At 53.5% G+C, this 18,576-nt stretch overlaps 2 protein-coding genes and 1 long non-coding RNA gene across 4 annotated transcripts in view; 2 read left to right on the top strand and 1 right to left on the bottom strand.

The window, feature by feature from the left end:
- Nucleotides 1-1,205: 1,205 nt before the first annotated feature.
- Kptn (kaptin, actin binding protein) lies at nucleotides 1,206-10,104 on the top strand. The gene is made up of 12 exons (XM_020179624.2): nucleotides 1,206-1,508; nucleotides 1,855-1,937; nucleotides 2,047-2,131; nucleotides 2,208-2,262; nucleotides 4,988-5,063; nucleotides 5,168-5,241; nucleotides 5,858-5,967; nucleotides 6,042-6,122; nucleotides 6,747-6,822; nucleotides 7,506-7,641; nucleotides 7,736-7,918; nucleotides 9,725-10,104. Exons 1-12 carry the CDS (start codon nucleotides 1,286-1,288, stop codon nucleotides 9,851-9,853), a joined length of 1,311 nt encoding a protein of 436 aa, XP_020035213.1. The 5' UTR covers nucleotides 1,206-1,285; the 3' UTR covers nucleotides 9,854-10,104.
- LOC141418023 (uncharacterized) lies at nucleotides 1,404-5,049 on the bottom strand. The gene is made up of 3 exons (XR_012442660.1): nucleotides 4,946-5,049; nucleotides 2,483-2,553; nucleotides 1,404-1,526 (listed from the first exon to the last, which is right to left on the bottom strand). It is a non-coding gene; the product is annotated as an uncharacterized lncRNA (long non-coding RNA).
- Nucleotides 10,105-12,458: 2,354 nt separating the features above from the next.
- Nucleotides 12,459-18,576, top strand: part of Slc8a2 (solute carrier family 8 member A2) — a 28,876-nt gene continuing 22,758 nt past the window's right edge. Inside the window, exons 1-2 of one of the 2 annotated variants that reach the window (XM_074057829.1) lie at nucleotides 12,459-12,676; nucleotides 16,301-16,991. In XM_074057829.1, coding sequence (XP_073913930.1) covers nucleotides 16,317-16,991 — 675 coding nt within the window. In that variant the 5' untranslated portion in view covers nucleotides 12,459-12,676; nucleotides 16,301-16,316. The remainder of the gene's footprint in view (nucleotides 12,677-16,300; nucleotides 16,992-18,576) is intronic. The other variant, XM_020179615.2, reaches the window with a different exon arrangement.

Here is an 18,576-nt window from a genome sequence, read left to right as displayed (position 1 = left end):
GAAGTTTTCCATATGCTGTCTTTGTGCTAATGTCCCAGGGTCTTGGCAGAGGGCCTGGCACATGGCTGGTGACTTACATATTTACTGAGTGCCTGGTACATGTCAGGCCTTGTCCACGTACTGAGCTTTGGCTGTGACCAAGGGAGGTCACCTGCGTGGAGCCTGCAGCTGAGGAGTTTGTGTTTGTATGTGTGTGTGTGTGTGTGTGTGTGTGTGTGTTCTGCCGGGAGGGGAGTGACAGATTAGTCAGGGTGACCAGAGCAGTTGACCAACCCATGTCTTCTGGACATGATCCACAGATGTGCACAGGGTCACAAACCCTTCGTGTTTGAAAGTGAAACCCTCTCAGGGACAAGGAAGCTTGTCTCCTCCACTCTCTCCCTGAGCTTCAGTTACAGACTCTGTAAAGTAGAGTCATAAATATCTTTGCATAGTGGCACACATCTGTCAGAAAATGAAATAAAAACAAAGGTCCTCTAGGGTTCTTGCAAGGATTTCGAGAAAAATTGTAAAGGGTGTTTTGGCACTGAGTAAAATCTCAATGTGTGAGGGTGAGGTAACAACAGGTCCTTCAGCAGAGTGGTCGGTTGTAACGAGATAATTGAGTCAAATGTCACCAAATAGGCATTCAATAAATGAGGTGGTTATTTACTACCAAGAGAGAGCGTTGGGCCTTTTCTCTTAGGATAAGAACGCATCTCACCACTTTTACGATGTTAAAATGAACTGTGAAGGCTGGAAGTGTGATTTAAGTGATCCCAAGTCCCTGAGTTCAAACCCCAATATCACACACACAAAAGTAACTGTGAGGTTATTCTGTTTGGGTTCCAACACTGCTTCTCACTAGCTGTGTGGTTTTAGACAAATTACCTCCCCTCCATCTGTAAAATGAATAGAGTACCTATCTCTGCCTACTTGTGAGTTTTGAATAAATTGTTAGAGGGGATGCACTTGGAGTAGTTCCTGGCATGCAAGGACAATATTAAGTTTTGTGATTATTTTTATTCAACCTTTCACATGGCCTACGTTAAGCCTACCCACGTCCCATCTCTGGGCCTCCTAGCAGCCCCTTTACCCTGTCAATGAACTGGAAAAACAAAGCACGCAGGCGCAATAGGAGAAAGTTGAGTGGGCGCGCAGGGACTCTGAGCTGGGCGCCATCTTTGTATGGGGCAGCGACCGCAGCTTCTTTGCGTCATTAGTGTGCGCCCCAGACAAGCACCCGATGGTTAGAGAGCTGTGGGCCGGATAGGGCGGGCCACGGCGGGAGCTGCGGAGGGGCGAGATGGGGGAGGCAGCCGTGGCCGCGGGGCCTTGCCCGCTGCGCGAGGACAGCTTCACGCGCTTCTCGTCGCAGAGCAATGTGTACGGGCTGGCAGGCGGCGCGGGCGGACGCGGAGAGCTGCTGGCCGCCACCCTTAAAGGCAAGGTGCTCGGCTTCCGCTACCAAGACCTCCGACAGAAAATCCGGCCAGTGGCCAAGGAGCTGCAGTTCAACTACATTCCCGGTGCGTGGCGCCATGGAGCTTGAAGTGGGGCGGAGTAATGGAACATGGTGTTAAGAAGGCTTCTGAGGCTGTGTCAGAGCCTGGTCACCATGTTGGGAGATTGGGATCAGGGTTTTTGAACGGGTTAAGACTGATGATCACTGGGGCTATGGAGCAGAAATACTAGGGACCTGTAAGTGGTTTTGGTTCATGATTCTTCAGACATTAGGATTCTGGTACCCAGTAGTCAGAGGTCCTGGTGATGGTGATAATTGCAGTAGTCCTAGGTCACCGTGATGGGGAGGGGTGGGGGGAGTCCCAGGGGTCGCGAATCCAGAAACGCGAACTTTGAACTTTCCCCTCCCAGTGGACGCTGAGATTGTCTCCATCGACACCTTCAACAAGTCGCCCCCTAAGCGGGGCCTGGTTGTGGGGATCACGTTCATCAAGGTACCCAGAGCACCCTCCATCTACCCACGCCCTCCTCCTTATACACGGGGTGGATCCCGATCCCGATCCCTCCTGTCCCCTCCTCCCCTGACCACAGTCTCTCCCCTAGGATTCGGGGGACAAGGGCAGCCCCTTCCTTAACATTTACTGCGACTACGAGCCCGGCTCAGAGTACAACCTTGACTCCATTGCCCGTGAGTGTGGCCTGGGGCAGGAGGGTGGGAAGGGTCTGGCAGGTGCCAGTGCCCACCTGCCTGTGTCCCCCCGCAGAGAGCTGCCTGAACCTGGAGCTGCAGTTCACGCCCTTCCAGCTGTGCCACGCAGAGTGAGTGTCCCTGGCACCCAGGGCTGCCACTGCCCTTCCTTACGCGGGGGGTCTCTTTCCCCATTGGGAAAATTAAGGGGTGGTACTAGACTGTGGATTGAAAACTCACATGCCTTAAGCCTGGTGCTGGTGGCTCACACCTGTAATCCCAGCTACTCAGGAGGCAGAGATCAGGAGGATCACAGTTTGAAGCCAGTCTAGGCAAATCATGAGAACTTACCTTGAAAAAACTCATCACAAAAAGGGCTGGTGGGTGGCTCAAGGTGTAGGCCCTGAGTTCAAACTCCAGTACTGCAAAAAAAAGAAAACTCAAATGCCTTTAGTGACTAGAGAGGTCATGCAGCAGTGTGGAGGGCTGTAACAAGCAGGAGGCCACACACCTGCCCCAAACCAAGCACTGTTGCTGATTTTTATTTATTTTTTTTCTTTTTTTGTTGCTGATTTTTAAAACTTTGTGCCTCACTCATGGAGCAGCTCCAGTGGTAGAGCCCCTGCCTAGCATGTGAGGGGCCCTTGGTTCAAACCCAGTGCTACCAAAAAAAACCAAAACAAACCTTGCACTTCTAAAGCGAATATATACTGGATAACCAGGGAGGTCACCCCCTTGTCATCCCTGCAGTCGGTCATCCAAGAGAGTTAATTGATCTGGGTGCCGGTGGCTCACGCCTGTAACCCTAGCTACTTGGTGAAGCTGAGATCAGGAGGCTCACAGTCTGAGGCCAGCTCAGGCAAATAGTTCTCAAGACCCCATCTCCAAAATAAACAGGGAAAAATGGACTTGAAGCATGACTCCAAACAATAAAGCACCTGCTTTGCAAATGTGAAGCCCCTGAGTTCAAACCCTAGTCCCACCAAAAAAAAAAAAAAAAGAGTTCATTGAACACTTGTGTTCTACACATCTAGAATTCACGGGTTCTGAAGTTCTAGATTCTGGCATTCCCAGATCCAGACATGCTAAGTTTTCCAGAGTTGTGACACCTAAGACTCCCAGATTTGGAAGTTCTACAGTTCTATGGAGACCTGCATCTTATATTCCATGCAAGGGCCTAACATTCTCATGTAACCTGGAGACAGAACACAGACCATCTACAATTCAAAGTTCTAGACTCCCAAAGCATGTGTGCTCCACGCGAAGGCTGACAGAACAGTGATGACCTAACACTGGAGCTGGCAAACTTTTTCTGTAAAGGCCCTCTTCGTAACTATTAGGCTTAACTCTGCCATTGTTGCAAGAAAGCAGCCTTTGACACTGTGAATGAGTGGGGAGGACTGTGTTCCAACAAAACTTTATTTACAATCCGAGCTACTCAGGAGGCAAAGATCTAGAGGACTGCAGTTGGGAGGCCAACCCAGGCAAAAAGTTAGTGAGACCCCATCTCAATCAACAAGCTGGCCATCGTGGGCACACTTGTGATGCCAGCTATGCAGAATGTGTAGGCAGACGGATTGCAGCCTGAGGCTTGCCACGGCAAAAATGTGAGACCCTATCCAAAAAAGTAACTAAAGCAAAAAACGCTAGTGGTGTGGCTCAACTGGTAGAGTACCTGTTTAGCAAACTTAAGGCCCTGAGTTCAAACCCCAGTACTACATTTTGTTTACACTCACAGGCATTGGGCTGAGTTGGTCTGCAGATCCTAGTTTGCCAGCCTCTGGTCTAGCAGGTGAGAGTTCTGCAAGTGAAGTTTTTGTTTTGGAGACAAGATCTCGATGTTTAGCCCAGGCTGGACTGGAGCTCGAGTGCTGGGATTACAGGTGTGAACCACCATACCCGGCTGAGTACAGAAGATTCTTGTGCACTCTAGTGCACTCCTATTCTAAATACAGAGGTGTGTTCTGCCAGTCTGTACATGTGGAGATTCAGGATGGCAATTTCTAAAATTTCTAGTCATTCAAAGGAGACAGAAGTTCTGGCATTCTAGATTAAAGAGGTCCCAGTGTTGCATTCCTGAATTCAGGTCCATAGTGAGGTTTTTTTTTTTTTGTTTTTTGTTTTTTTTGTGGTACTGGGGTTTGAACTCATGGTCTTCACCTTGAGCCACTCCACCAGCCCTTTTTGTGATGAGTTTTTTCGAGACAGGGTCTTGTGAGCTATTTGCCCAGGCTGGCTTTGAACCTTGATCCTCCTGATCTCTGCCTCCTGAGTAGCTAGGATTACAGGCGTGAGCCACTGGCGCCTGGCCACAGTGAGGACTTTTGTGTGTTTGTTATTGGAGAAACTGGGTCTTGAACTCTGAATCTTGTGCTTGCTGGATTGTAGTAGATAAGGGCTCTGGGAACAGGGTTGGTGGCAGGGAGTTTCCAGCATTCAGACTCTCAGCAGAGTTGAGGCTGTGAGGACTCAGTTTTACAAAGTCTGCATTTCAAGGAGGCCAGTACCAAGCTGGGTACTTGTGTTTGAGTCTCAGAATGTCAGGCTTCTTAGAGGAAGGGATTTTTGTGTGTTGGCGGGGAGTGGGACTGGGGTTTGAACTCAGGCCTTCATGCTTGCAAAGCAAGTGCCCTACCACTTGAGCCAGGCCCACAGCCCTTTTTGCTTTTTCAGGGAGGGTCTTCCACTTTTGCCTGGGTCCAGCTTTGGACCACAATTGTCCTTCCTCCACCTGGGATTACAGGCATCACCACTACGTCTGGCCTTATAGGAAAGACTTTTTGCAAGAGGAAGTTACAAAACACAGGGACTCACCTTGCTCAGGCTCCACCACATTCTAGGTTTCTCTGCCTTCAGGGTCCAGGTCGGGGATCAGCTGGAGACCGTGTTTCTCCTGAGTGGGAATGATCCGGCCATTCATCTGTACAAGGAGGTGAGGCAGACGGATGGGCAGGGCAGAGCCCTTTGGGGTCGCCATGCCTGGCACTGGACTGTGTGGATGAGTCTGGCAGTTAACCTCAGGTCTTGTTCCCCCAGAACGAGGGGCTCCATCAGTTTGAGGAACAGCCCGTGGAAAACCTCTTCCCAGAGCTCACGAATCTGACCAGTAGGTAGGAAAGGCCCCAGAGGTGGCCTGTGGGGCCTGGGGCTACAATCTCAGAGAAGTTAGGTAGCAGGACCAACCTCCAGGATAGCAGGGGTTAAGAAATGGCCTTAGAGAAATCAGGCAGCATGGACAAGCCCAGAAAACTCAGGCCTCCACATGACTTTAGGAAAATTGTCACCAGTGGGGACCCCAGAGAAAACTCAGTAAGCAGGTTGTGGGGACTGGACTCTAGAGAAGTTGGGCAGTGGGGCCTGTCTCAGAAATTAGGCTGCTGAGCCAGGCATGGTGGTTCACACTTATAATCCCAGCTACTCAGGAGAATCTTGAATTTGAGGCTATCCCAGACAAAGTTAGCGAAACCCTGTCTCAAAAACAAATAGCAAATGGAATGGTGGAGTGGCTCAAGTGGTAGGCACCTGCCTAGCAAGTGTGAAGCCCTGGGTTCAATCCCCAGCACTGAAAAAAAAAGAGAGGGAGGGAGGGAGGAAGGAAGGAAACTGTGAGATCCCAGGCTGTAGGGAAGGGCCAGACGCCCCTGGGGAGGCAGAGGTGAGGCTGGGACACAGTGCTGCCCCCCTTCCTGTGCATCTGTCCATGCCCCCAACCCACCCACTCGCCAGCGTCCTCTGGCTTGACGTCCACAACCTCCCTGGCACATCCCGGCGCCTCTCGGCTCTTGGCTGTCAGAGTGGTTACGTCCGTGTCGCCCACGTGGACCAGCAGAGTCGAGGTGAGGGCCGGGCCTAGGGGCCGGGGCCAGGAGCTGGGGGAAGGGGCCTGACCTGAGTCCCCCTCTCCACACAGAGGTCTTGCAGACGTGGACGATTCTGCAGGATGGCCCCATCTCCCGCGTGATCCTGTTCAGCCTGGCCATCCCCGGGGAGGGTGAGCTCTGGGCACAGGGCGGCGGGGGGCACCTGTGCAGGCTCAGCTCCCCCACCACCACCTAAGCCTGCCACCTCCGGAAGTGTCCAGCCCTGATCCTCTCCAGGCCTTGAGCTACCATGGGCAACTTCCTCCCAAGTACTGGGGCTTGAACCCAGGCCTGCACCTTGAGTCACTCCACCAGCCCTTTTTTGTGATGGGTCTCCTGAACTCTTTGCCCAGGGTTTACTTCAAATCATGATTTTCCTGATCTCTGCCTCCTGAATAGCTAGGATTATAGGCGTGAGCCACTGGTGCCTGGCACGGTCTTTACTCTTATTCTCTGACCTTCCCACTGTGGCCTAACAGACTTTTCAACTATGGTCTAACCTTTGTCTCTTCCCTACTATGGTCTAACCTCAAACTTTCAAAACTAAAATCTAACACTTGTTTCTCCTTCTGGAATCTGATCTCAGTTGTTTCTCTCGTGGTCCAGCCTCTAACCCTCCCTGTGCAGCACACCAACCGCAAGTCTTTTTCCTGGGATCTAGCCTGTGTTCCTCTGACTGAAGTGGGGAGGGGCACAAAGAGGATCCTGGAATCTGTCCCCGAGGACCCCTCTCCTCATTCCTGTCTCTCCTGCAGAAACCAAAAACAGGCCCCAGGGAGAAGAGTACAGTCTACTCGTGGCCAGCATGTTGGAGCCAGCAGTGGTGTACCGGTGAGGGGACCTGGGGCACATGGATGTTCCTGTGCACCGTGGTCTGACCTTGTCATTTCTTGGCAGAAGGTCCCTTTGGGTGAGGTTGGTCAGGGCTAGGCAGATAAAGATGCTTGAGACCACAGAGGAGGCTGTGGTATTTAAGTCTGAATCTCAGAGGAGGTAGGTGGAGGCCTTGCTGTGGGGAAGGGACACCTGCTGCAGAGGCGGAGGATCTGTGTGGGGAAGGGCCAGACTGAAGCACCTGCCAATTCTCATAGGGCATAAATACTCCTAGGGGGCAGATGACAAGATACCAGCATGAAGCAGCAAGGTGCTTGAGCCAGGGCAATGTGGGTGTTCAGACTGGGGACATGGGTGTCTGAACCCCCAGACAGAGCAATGTGGTGTCCATTTGGGAGTGAGATGGTCCAGCCTCCAGGAGGCATTATGGGCATCCGGATTAGGGACTGGGGGGTAACCCAACACCCTGAAAGAACAGTTTGGGTGCCCAGGCTGGGTCCTTGCTGGGACTCTGAGTCCATGTTGCAGACGAGGTGGTTCAGGAATCAGGAGAAATGAGACATGTGGACTCGAGGAGAGAAGCAGGACAGACATCCTGTCAGGACCTGCTGTGAAGGGTAGTGGTGGTGGTGGGCACTGTGGGCTGACCTTCCCTTCCTCACTGCACTGGGGACTCTCAGGGACCTGCTGAACCAGGGCCTCGATGACCAGCTTCTCCTGCCTGGGAGTGACCAGTTTGACAGTGTTCTCTGTGGTCTGGTCACCGATGTGGATTTGGATGGACAGCCAGAAGTCCTGGTGGCCACCTATGGACAGGTGGGATGTGAGGGATGAAAACACCACCACCACCTGTGTCCCTGTGCCACCCTCCCTTATCTGCCCATGTGACCTTGACCCCTGGTCCCCCCAGGAGCTGCTGTGCTATAAGTACTGTGACCCGGAGTCGGGGCTCCTGGGAGCTGAGCGTGGGTTCTGTCTGCTGTGGCGACGGAGTTTCTCGAGCCCCCTTCTGGCCATGGCCCACGTGGACCTGACCGGGGACGGGCTGCAGGAGCTGGCTGTGGTCTCCCTGAAGGGGGTGCACATCCTGCAGGTAACCAGGGCCCCCGGTCCATGGCCCTAACCTGCCTGTGACCCCAACCAGGGCCTGTTTGATGCAGGCCATGGAAGGGAGTGAGGGAGGCAAACTGGGAGGTGGGTAGAGGGGCTGGAACGTCAGCCTGGTCCCATGGCAGCAGGGAGAGGAATGAGCTGGTTCTGGAAGGACACCTGGGGCAGGCACCATCCTGAAGGGGATTTAGAAACTGTCCTTTTACCGCCATCTCCCTCTCCCCAACCCCCTATCAGCCTCCAGGAGGCCGTTAGCACATTCTGTCTTTTTCCTGCTTTGTCTACTCTGACCCTTCACTCTGGGCTAGCCTTGGACCTGCCCCCCATGGTCACCTGTCAGGTGAGGGGTCATCCTTCCTCACTACAGCTGACCCTCTCTCCCCCATGACACATCTCACTCACTCCCACCTGCACCCCAGCTTCCAACTCTGCTGTGGCACTTCACTTCAGTCTGTCTGCTGAACTTCCTCCTAAGGTCAGAGCTTCTGCTCTAGTCTGACCTCTGACACGCCCACAGCGGCCTAAGTGGCACTACTGTATTCATCCCCGAATAGCATCTGCCATTCCCACGGTGCCTTGGACCCTCTCTCACAATTTACTGTCCTTCCCACCATGGCCCATGGACCACCCTTGAGGCTGTGATGTCCCTTTGTGTCCTATCGTGTTTGACTTCTCCTGCCCTCTGTTCTGACGCCAGGATCCCTTTCGGGGTCTAACTTGATTCTTTCTGCTGGAGCCTCATCTTGTTGGGTTTTTTGTTTGTTTGCTTGTTTGTTTTTTCAGTAGTGGGGCTTGAACTCAGGGCCTACACTTTGAGCCACTCCACCAGCCCTTTTGGTGAGATGGATTTTTTCAAGATAGGGTTTTACAAACTATTTCCCCAGGCTGGCTTCAAACCCGATCCTCCTGATCTCTGCCTCCTGAGTAGCTAGGATTACAGGTGTGAGTCCCTGGCATCCGGAAGGGGCATCATCTTTGCTGAGGGGCATCATCTTTGCTATGCTCTCTTGAGTCTTTTCTTGGGCCTTTCTTTGCAGTCTAATCTTCAGTTCAGTGGTCTAGACTAGGCCTCAGGAAAGTCTAGATAATGGTTAGACCCCAGAGAAAATGCTTGAGGTTAGACCCCAATGGAGAAGACTGAGGTGTTACTAGCCAGTAGAAGGGTCTGAGGTTAGACCTTAATGCAAAAGACAGGCTAAACCCTAGTGAGAGGTTTCAGGTTAGACCTTAATTGAAAGCAGTGTGATCTGAGCTAGATCACTGGGATCTAGCATGTCATCCTTCACTAGGATCTATTTCAACCATTTCGTTGTGATCTCCCTGTTAAGTTAAGGTCTAACTTCAGACCTTCTGACCAGGGCCTGACATCCTCATGTTGTGGTATATTCTTCTTTGCCACTCTGACCTTTGTCCCCCCGACTGTGGTCTAACCTCAGACCCTCTCCGGTGGTTGAACCTCACTCTCATTCTAATGTAATCCCTCCCTCGTTCTGACCCATCACTCTCCTTTCCAGTGGTTTCTAACCTTGGTTCCTTAATTTCGGTGTAGATTTGGTCTACACTGGAGATTCACACAGGCCTTCCCTTAGCCTCCCCAGAGACCCAGTCCCATCCCACACACTGCGGTCTACCCTCTGCCTGCCCACCTTTGCTGAGCTCCTGGCCTTTGGGAGTGCCCGCCTCTAGACCTCCCAGTATGGTCTAACCTGCGTCCCTCAGCTGTGTCTCTATGGTCTAACCTGTACCCTCAGCTCTGTCTCAGCCTGTTCTCCTCCTCTTGCTCCTACAGCACAGTCTGATCCAGGCCTCTGAGCTGGTCCTGTCCAGGCTTCGGCATCAAGTGGAGCAGAGGAGACAGCAACCACAGGGGCTTGAGGACAGGGTGGGTTCTAGGACTGCTGAGACCCCGTCCTCCTGAGCACCCACACACCCACTCTTCCCAGTCCTGGGCACTTGGGGGCCTCACTTCAAGGCATCAGAGCAGCACTGTCCCTAGACTTTCCCAGAGCAGGAGAGCTGTGAGCTCTGGCTTTGTGCCATGTACCCTGTGTCCCTAGCAGCTAGGGATACCCTGTGCCTCAGTGTCCCTGTCTGAAGATGGGGTGATCTCACTTGCCCCCTCCCAGGAATATTGGTCAGCTGCCAATTATAAGTCAGAGTACCAAAGCACTCATGATCGTCTTCTTGTTTTGTTCTGCAAGCATTTATTTGAGCACCTGCTGTATGCCAGGTTTTGTGGATTCATCCACAAGGATTGAGGGAAGCATGGGAGAGGGGAATTCCATAGTTAGATCCAGAAACAGAACAGAGGTCTGATCCCAGTGTAGACCTCAGAGGAAAGAGATGAGGTTAGACCCTAAGAGAAATGTGAAGATTCAACTGCTGTGGAGTAGACTAAAATGTACGGGGACGGACTGATGTTAGATCCCAGCAAGGGAATTGAGGTTAGACCCAAATAGAGAGAGCTCAGACTCAAATGGAGAGGTTCAAAGGTAGACAGACCCCAGCAGGAACAACTGAATTAGACCCTAGTGGAGAAATCTGAGGTTGCACCCTGAAACTTAGGCCCCTGGAGAGAGAACTGATTTTAGATCCAAGTTCAGAGGTTAGATCTGAAGTGAGATCCCAGTGGAAAGACAAGGAAATGAGCCTCAGAGGAAAGACTGTGTGGAAAAGACAGCTATGGGAACACAGTGGTTAAATTGTAGCACGGGGTCTGAGGTTAGACTCCCTGTGAATGATGCTGAAGTTGGACCTAATAAAAATTACTGTGGTTAGCCAGGTGCACTGGTGCATACCTGTAATCCCAGCACTCATGAATTCCAGGCCAGCCTGGGCTATATAGCAAGACCCTTTCTCAAAAAAAATTTTTTTACTAGGGTTAGACCCCAGCAGAAAGTAATGGAGTACAGATCCCATCACAGAGGCGAGATCCAGGCAGGTAGGACCAGGATATCCCATGCTGGCAAGGACTAAGGTTAGACCTAAATTGAATAGCCTGAGAGGGTGAGGAGTGGGAGACCAGAGTGATTTCCCCACCTGCGGTTCCTTTTATAGAATCAGGAGCAATCAGGCCTCTGTCTCAGGGCCCAGTGGAAGAAGGTGGAGTGACAGAAGTCTCACCCTTCCTTCCCCACTGCAGGCCAGGAATAGAATCCAGGCAGCAGGGTTGTAGAGAGGTTCCTGGGCAGGATCCAGGCAGGGGGTGGGGGACACCTGCTTCCTGGGTGTGCCATGGGTGGTACAGGCACCATAGGCATTCTGCCTGTGTTTGCCTCCTTCCAGGGAAGTCCACCTGCAAGTCTGACCACATGCACTGGTCACAAAAACCCAGCCTGCAGGTCTCAGAATGGGTTTTGGGGAGATGGGAGCCTCCCCTCTCTCTCCCTCTCCTAGAAGGCAGGCCCAGGCGTGGGAAGTTGCAGAGAGCTGGATCCTCTTCCTTCTGGCAGCTGGCCCAATGGTGTCCAGCCAGGACTGGCCGTGGGCACGGGCCGCTTTCGGGAGCATTGCCTGCTGGGACTGAGTGCTCAAGACTAGGTGTGTCTGCAATACCTGGTTCTGGGCTGGAGGGGAACCTGGAGTGGGGTCATGTGAAGGTAGTGATGGTGTGAGTGCAATGTGTGTGCATGAGTGCGTATTACACATGTAGATGCATGGGTGTGCATATGTGCACCTGTGTGATGTATATGAATGTATGTGTGAGCATGTGTGCGTGTGTGTGTGCACACGTATATGTGTGCATGTATGCATGTGCACATGTGTGTCCATGCGTGTGTGCATTCTAGGGCTCTAAAGTTTGTCTTCAAGAGCCTAGACCCCTCCTGGTATCTCAGGCTGGGGCAGTGTGCAGTGTGGTGGTTAAGGGGACAGCACCTGGAGCCACACTTCTCCACTCATTGCCTCAGTTTCTCCACCTGTAAAATGGAGCTAATCATGGTATCTGCCTCCCAGGGTTGGCATGAATTGGTTGTGCCAACATGTGTCAGGCGCCTAATAAAACAATGTCCTAACGATGCCGGCCGGGGTGAGGGCTATGTGAATGGCCGCCGTTGTATTATTATTAATGGACGCCTTTGTGGTTGTTTCTGGCCTTGCTTGTGCCGTTCCGCGCGCAGCGGGCACAGTGTATGAATTTGGAACTGAGTCTGGCCAGGCATTCCTGCCCTTCCCCCCAGGCCTGCCAGCCTGGAACTATTTGTAGATGTTTCTAAATCTTTGGGCCCTTGTATGGACGGACGGGAGGCCGCCTGTGCGTGTTGGGTGGGGGATGGGAGATGCCTCAGCACACAGGCACGCACACGCGCGGGGGTCGCTGTCCACGGCCTCTGGTGCTGAACCCGGAGCCCAGGTCGGAAGCTGGGGCTGCCTCCTCCCCCGCCCCTCCCGGGCCCAGGCCCCTCCCCGCGCCTCCCCCCGCCCTCCGCTCCCTTCTCCCCGCCCCCTCCTTGAGCTCCGCCCTCCTCCTGGCCTCTCCCCCTCCCTCCTCCTCCCGCGGTCCCCCTCCCCGCGTCCCTCCCCCTCTCTCTTCTCCCCTCCTCCCCGGCTCTCGCTCTGGCTTCTCAGTCTCCGGCTTCTCTCTCCTCTCTCCTCTCTCCTTCTCTCTCTCTCTCTCTCTCTCTCTCTCTCTCTCTTTCTCTCTCTTTTCTCTCTCCCTCTCTCTCCCTCTCTCCCTCTCCTCGGGCGGAGGTGCCCACTGTGCCAGCCCAGTGCGGGGGACCTGCCCCAGACTGCAGCGCAGGTAAGAGCCCCGCGTGGGGCGCGTGGGAGCGGGGCGCGGGTGGGGGATCGGCTCCGGGTCAGGGCTGCGGGTCCCGCGTCCTCCATGGGGAGGGGACCGACCGCCGCCCGCCAGTGCCCCGCCGCCCCCGCCTTCCTGTGTCTGGTCTCCATCTCCACGTCTCTCGGGGTCCCTCCCTCCGAGTCGCCTGCCGCTCCTGTCTCGCTGTCTCTCCGTGTCTCTGTCTGTCTCTGCCCGGGTCTGTCCTGTGGCTTCCCGGCTGTCGGACCCCAAGTCCTTCGGTCCTCACTGCCTTGCTCGTGCGCCATCTCTGTCTCTGATTCCCGGGTCTCTGACCGTCTGTCTTTTCCGTGTGTCCATCCCTTCCCATCTCCGCGTGGGGCTTCCTCTTCCCTACCTGTCTCTCTGTCTCTGCCTCTGTCTCTCTATCTCGGGGCACCTCAGTCTCTGTCTCTTCCTCTTCTCTCCCTCTTCCTGGGAGCCAGTGAACTCCCTCCTACACACCTTTGTCTCCGCCCCTGGCAGAGGGAGACCTGGAGGAAGATGATCCCCCGCAGAGTGGGCTCCCCCAGAAGGCCTGGATTCCCCGCAGACTTCTCTCTCCCCATCCTCCCAGTGGGGAGCCGCCCCATCGCTCGCCCCCCCAAAATAGAGCCCCTCCCCTGCCTTGTGGCTGGTGCTCTGAAGCTGGTCCTGCTTACTGTCTAACCTGTAACCTTTGTAGTAGCGATCGGGCCAGTCCTTCCTGCAGCCTAACTTCTGAACCTCTTGCTGTGTGTGGGTTCTTGACTCATTCATTCTTTTGACAACTACATTGCGACTTCCCTACTCCAGGCACAGCACTGGGGGCTGGGTGAGGCCAGGCCAGTGCTTCCTCCAGTCTCACCTGCACCTCTCTCATGGCATGCCAGCCTCACTCCTGTCTCTTAGTGGAGATAGACGGCAAACTTTCACCTCCTGGGGGTCCCTAGTCCAGACCCCTGGCCAGGCATCTTCCCCCATCCTTGGGGAAGAGCCCTGGAGAAGATGGGTGAGAATGATGGGGAGGTGTGAATGTGTGCCTGTGGCAAAGCTGGGATGGCACTGTGTGTGTGTCCATCACCTCCCTGGCCAGGGACGAGGTTCCGCCCCATGTGACAGTGCCGCGTAGGGACTCCATATGGCTTAAAAGATCATTGGGTCAGCAGTCCCACGCCTTCACTTCCCATCTCTGCTCTGTGCCTGACTTCAAGCTGTGTGACTTGTCCAAGCCCCAAACACTGAAGCCCTGTGTGGGATTCCCAGGCATGATAGTGGGAAAGCCTGGTGGGAAACCCCCTGCCCTCCCGGGGAGTAAGTGTGTGCGCTTGGAAGTCTGGGTAATCCAGACTTGCCCCTCTAGAGTCAGTGGGACCACTGTCCCCCCACCACCACCACAAGCACACTCAGGGCTCACCTCAGGACCATGCACACTCTGGCTTTGCAGCTTGGGGACCCACCCCTTAAGCCTGCAGTTGCCCCCAGAAGCATGGGAGGCAGAATAGGGCCACTCACTACTGACCCGCTGGCTGTGAGCCCACAAGGCTGGGGAGAGATGACCCAGAGATGCGACACCTCCCTGGGACCCAGAGAGTGTGTGGCCATCTGCCCTCCAGGCGTCCCTAGGCTAAACTTGATCTACACTCAGATTACCTTTCAGGGCAACCAGTGGAAGAGAGAGGAAGAGGCAGGCGCCTCAAGCAGAGAGAGCCGCCTGCCCCCAGCTACAGGGCTGACCATTCATTTCACAAATATTTGTCTAGTGACTTTTCTCCCTGACCCCTCCTCCTTGAGGCCCAGAGAGGAAAGCAGGCTGGCAGGGAAAAGGATGGACAGGGAGGGCAAGGACAAGAACTCCAGCTGGCTGCCCGGGATCTCCCTTGAGGACTGCAGCAGGAGGGCTGGGTGGCTAGAGCTCAGGGAGGACTTCCCAGGCCACAGCTCCATCTAGTTAGCTACATTAGATGAATTCTTAATTCTCAAGTGGCCCCTGACTCTCCTGGAAGCCAAAGAGAAGGGAGGAAGCTGCTAGCAAGAGTCTTTGTTTGGGATCCTGGTGGGTTCATAATTATGCCTAAGTCGTTAATTAGGGGGTTACTAATTAGACATATCATTAGGGGCCTTGCCAAGGGGGGTAATTGTGTAGTAGCCCTTTAAGAATCACCCCTGCCCCTGCCCCCGCCTACACACGCACACACACACACACACACACACGCACACGCTCACACAAGTTCTGCCAACTTTCTGCCTCCCTCCCCCAGGAGCCGACTCTCACACGTGGGTGTGAATTGGGGGCAGGCTGTGGATTAGACTCCCAGAGGAACTTTCCAGACAGAAATGGAAGTTGCCAAAGCCTTGAGGCTGGCTGCCCAGCCAGGAGATTGTCTGAGAGGGCAGCAGGCTCAGATGAAGCCTCAGCTTCATCTTCCTGCCTTGCCACCCGTCTCTTTTTTTTTTTTTTAAATAGACAACTGGGTTGCCATGGCAACATGAGGGTGGGGCCAAAGGAGCTCCAGGCTTGAGGTCCCTGATGGAGGAAGAGGCTGGGAGCCACAGTTAGTGCTAGGTGGCTTTGGGCGAGTTATTTAACCTCTCTGAGCCTCAGTCCTCTTGTTTGTGAAATGGATGGTGTCATTTTTGGACAGAGTGATCAGAGAAAGTGACTTCAGAATGGACACCTAGAGGAGGAGAGGGTGGGAGGTAAGTGGATAAACAGGGAGGAGTGTCACAGGAAAGGGGAATAGCAGGTGTGAAGGCCCTGGGGCACAAACCGCAGAAAGAGGTGCGGGGGCTGGGGGTCTGACAATGCCAGGAATGCCAAAGAGACACCTGCTACCATTGCAAAGAGGCCGTGATGGCGACCTCCAGCAGCCTGTCCCTTAGACAGACAGATCCTTAGCACTTACCACATCCCAAAATGTCACACAGGAGCCTCTGAGGGCCATGTTGAGAACCATTAGAATCACCGAGGGAATTTCAGGCTGCTGGCTCCCAGCCTTACACTGGAGTATACAGTGTTCTTGGTGCCTGACTTCATTCATCTCTTGTCTCGTCTGGGGGATTCCTCAGAGTCATTGCCCACAGTCTTAGTTTCAGCCCTGCTCAGGGCTGTATAATGTTCCACTGCCATTCTGTATCTCACTGCTAACCAGCTGCTGGGGTGTTTCAAAAGTGGTGCTGTGAATGTTGTCATAGGTGCCTTTTGGTGGAGAGGTGAACCTATGTTTCCTCGGTCAGTTCCAAGGAGCGGAATTGCTGGATCATAGAGTGCAGGATGGTTGGCTAGAGGTTCCCAAAGTGCTTGGACTAATTTACCTTCCCACCAGCATTGCATAAGAGTCCCTCCACCCTGTTTGCCTTCTTTGTTGATTTGTTTGTTTGAAATAGGGTCTTGTTATGTATTCCAGGCTGATTTTAAACTTGCAATCTCCTGTCTCCACCTTCCAACTGTCCTTTACCTTTCTGTGTCTTTTTTCTCTGAGTCTGTCTGGCATTCTCTGTGTCTCTCTGTGCCTCCTCAGCCCCCTGGGGCCCAACAAGCTGTGGCATTTATGTAACCAGGTGGGGTCTGATCCCTACCCCCTGACCTCTTCCTCTTCCTCCCAGGACCCCACCGCCCCCCATGGCTCCTTTGGCCTTGGTGGGGGTTGCGCTCCTCCTGGGAGCTCCCCTATGCTCGGGGGCAGCCACCCCAACACCCTCCCTGCCACCTCCCCTGGCCAATGACAGTGAAGCCACCCTGGGGGGCTGCCAGGGCTCCTACCGCTGCCAGCCGGGGGTGCTGCTGCCCGTGTGGGAGCCTGACGACCCGTCACTGGGGGACAAGGCAGCCCGGGCCGTGGTCTACTTCGTGGCCATGGTCTACATGTTCCTGGGAGTGTCCATCATCGCCGACCGCTTCATGGCGTCCATCGAGGTCATCACATCCAAGGAGAAGGAGATCACCATCACCAAGGCCAACGGGGAGACCAGCGTGGGCACCGTGCGGATCTGGAACGAGACAGTGTCAAACCTCACGCTCATGGCTCTGGGCTCATCTGCTCCCGAGATCCTGCTGTCTGTCATCGAAGTCTGTGGCCACAACTTCCAGGCGGGAGAGCTGGGCCCGGGCACCATCGTGGGCAGCGCTGCTTTCAACATGTTTGTGGTCATCGCTGTGTGTGTCTATGTCATCCCGGCTGGCGAGAGCCGCAAGATCAAACACCTGAGGGTCTTCTTCGTCACCGCCTCCTGGAGTATCTTTGCCTACGTCTGGCTTTATCTCATCCTTGCTGTCTTCTCCCCGGGTGTGGTCCAGGTGAGCAAGGACTCTCAGATGCCCTCTGAGTGCTTGTCTGTCTGCGAAATCCCAAGCGGGTGGCCCGGGCTTGGAGCGATTTGCATATTTGCAGACGTGCACGTTCGGGTCTGAGAGGGCTGCGAGGGATGGTGGTGCACAAGGGGATTGAGCCAAAGAGGGCTCGGCAGGGCTGGAGTCTCAGCGGGTTCTGTAAGCGCTCAGCTGCAGGGTGGCAGTGGGGGAGCTCTGCTTTGCACTGTACTCATCCAGAAGGGTACCCATTCCCTCTCAAAGGCTGGGCACAGTGGCTCACACCTGTTATCCCAGCTACTTGGGAGGCAGAGGTATGGGAGGATGAAGGTCTGAGGTGGGTCTCAGACAAAAACAAGATCCTACCTGAAAAATAACTACTGCGAAAAGGGGGTGGGGGCGTGGCTCGAGTGGTAGAGCGCCTGCCTAGCAAGGCTGTGAGTTCTAACTGCAGAACTAACCAAAAAAAACAAAACAAAAAAAAAAAAACCGAGCACCGGTGCCTCACACCTGTAATCCTAGCTACTCAGGAGGCAGAGACCAGGAGGACTGCGGTTCGAAGCCAGCCTCAGACAAATAATTCCATGAGACCCTAGCTCAAAAAATACCCAACTAAAAAAGGGCTGGCGGAGTGGCTCAAGTGTTAGAGCACCTGCCTAGCAAGCCTGAATTCAAACCCCAGTACCACAAAAAAAAAAAAAAAAAGAAAAGAAAAACAACACTTCCCCAGGGCATTATTTGTGCTGAGAGGGCCCTGTGGCCCTGCAGGTAGTTCAGGTAGTTTAGGTATTTGCCTAGACTCCATGCCTTTTGCATAATTTAATCCTGTCTTTGCCTGAAGACATCCTTCATTTGAATATCCACATTATATTTGCATACTCATATCCCATTTGCATAAACTAGCTTTGTGTTTTCTGACAGTGCTAATTGGTTCGGACAACTCGGTGCAATTTACATAATATATCCACAGGCACAAATAGAGACACGCCCACATCTGCATAAATTAGCCCCGCATTTGCCAGTTAGGCAACTGCGGTTTGGTTAATTCATTCATTATTCATCATCAGTTTCTGATGTCGTGATAATTTATGCCTCGCCAGTGTCATTTATACTCCCATCCAATCCAACAGAAATATAAACCCAGCGTCCACTTTGCATAATTTATTCCAACAGTGAGACAAAATTTTGACCACAACTGCATAATTTACACCTACCCCTGTCTCCCCAATTATTTGACTCTCACTTGTCTGGCATTCGACACCTCCATTTGCATAATTTATTTATGGGTCCAACCTAATTCACTCACACACATGCATAATTTATTTTCGGGTATCCAGGATTCATTCACACTTGTGTGTGATCTGTCAAGACTGTCAGGTTTGGCCAGTTACTACTTTCTTCCCAGAAAGACCCAAAAGCTAGATATAGAAAAATGCTTCAGGGATGATGTGTGAGGCAGAACTGAGTGGGTAGGAACTAACAGCGAGGGAAGGAGAGGGGACAGTGGCTCCAGCAGACGGGTGAGAGGGCAAGAAAGTTACACAGTTGAGCTGTGACTGGAACGCTGAGCTTC

This window comes from Castor canadensis, chromosome 16 (genome assembly GCF_047511655.1).
Source record: "Castor canadensis chromosome 16, mCasCan1.hap1v2, whole genome shotgun sequence".
NCBI classification, from domain to species: domain Eukaryota; kingdom Metazoa; phylum Chordata; class Mammalia; order Rodentia; family Castoridae; genus Castor; species Castor canadensis.
This window is presented reverse-complemented; position numbering and strand designations above follow the sequence as displayed.

What these genes read in the sequence shown, in the direction of transcription:
- Kptn (XM_020179624.2), top strand. Translation starts at nt 1,286, where the DNA reads ATGGGGGAGGCAGCCGTGGCCGCGGGGCCTTGCCCGCTGCGCGAGGAC. An exon ending in CCTGGCCATCCCCGGGGAGG is followed by an intron (nt 6,123 to 6,746) that starts GTGAGCTCTGGG and finishes TCTCTCCTGCAG; the next exon opens with AAACCAAAAACAGGCCCCAG. An exon ending in TGGTGGCCACCTATGGACAG is followed by an intron (nt 7,642 to 7,735) that starts GTGGGATGTGAG and finishes TGGTCCCCCCAG; the next exon opens with GAGCTGCTGTGCTATAAGTA.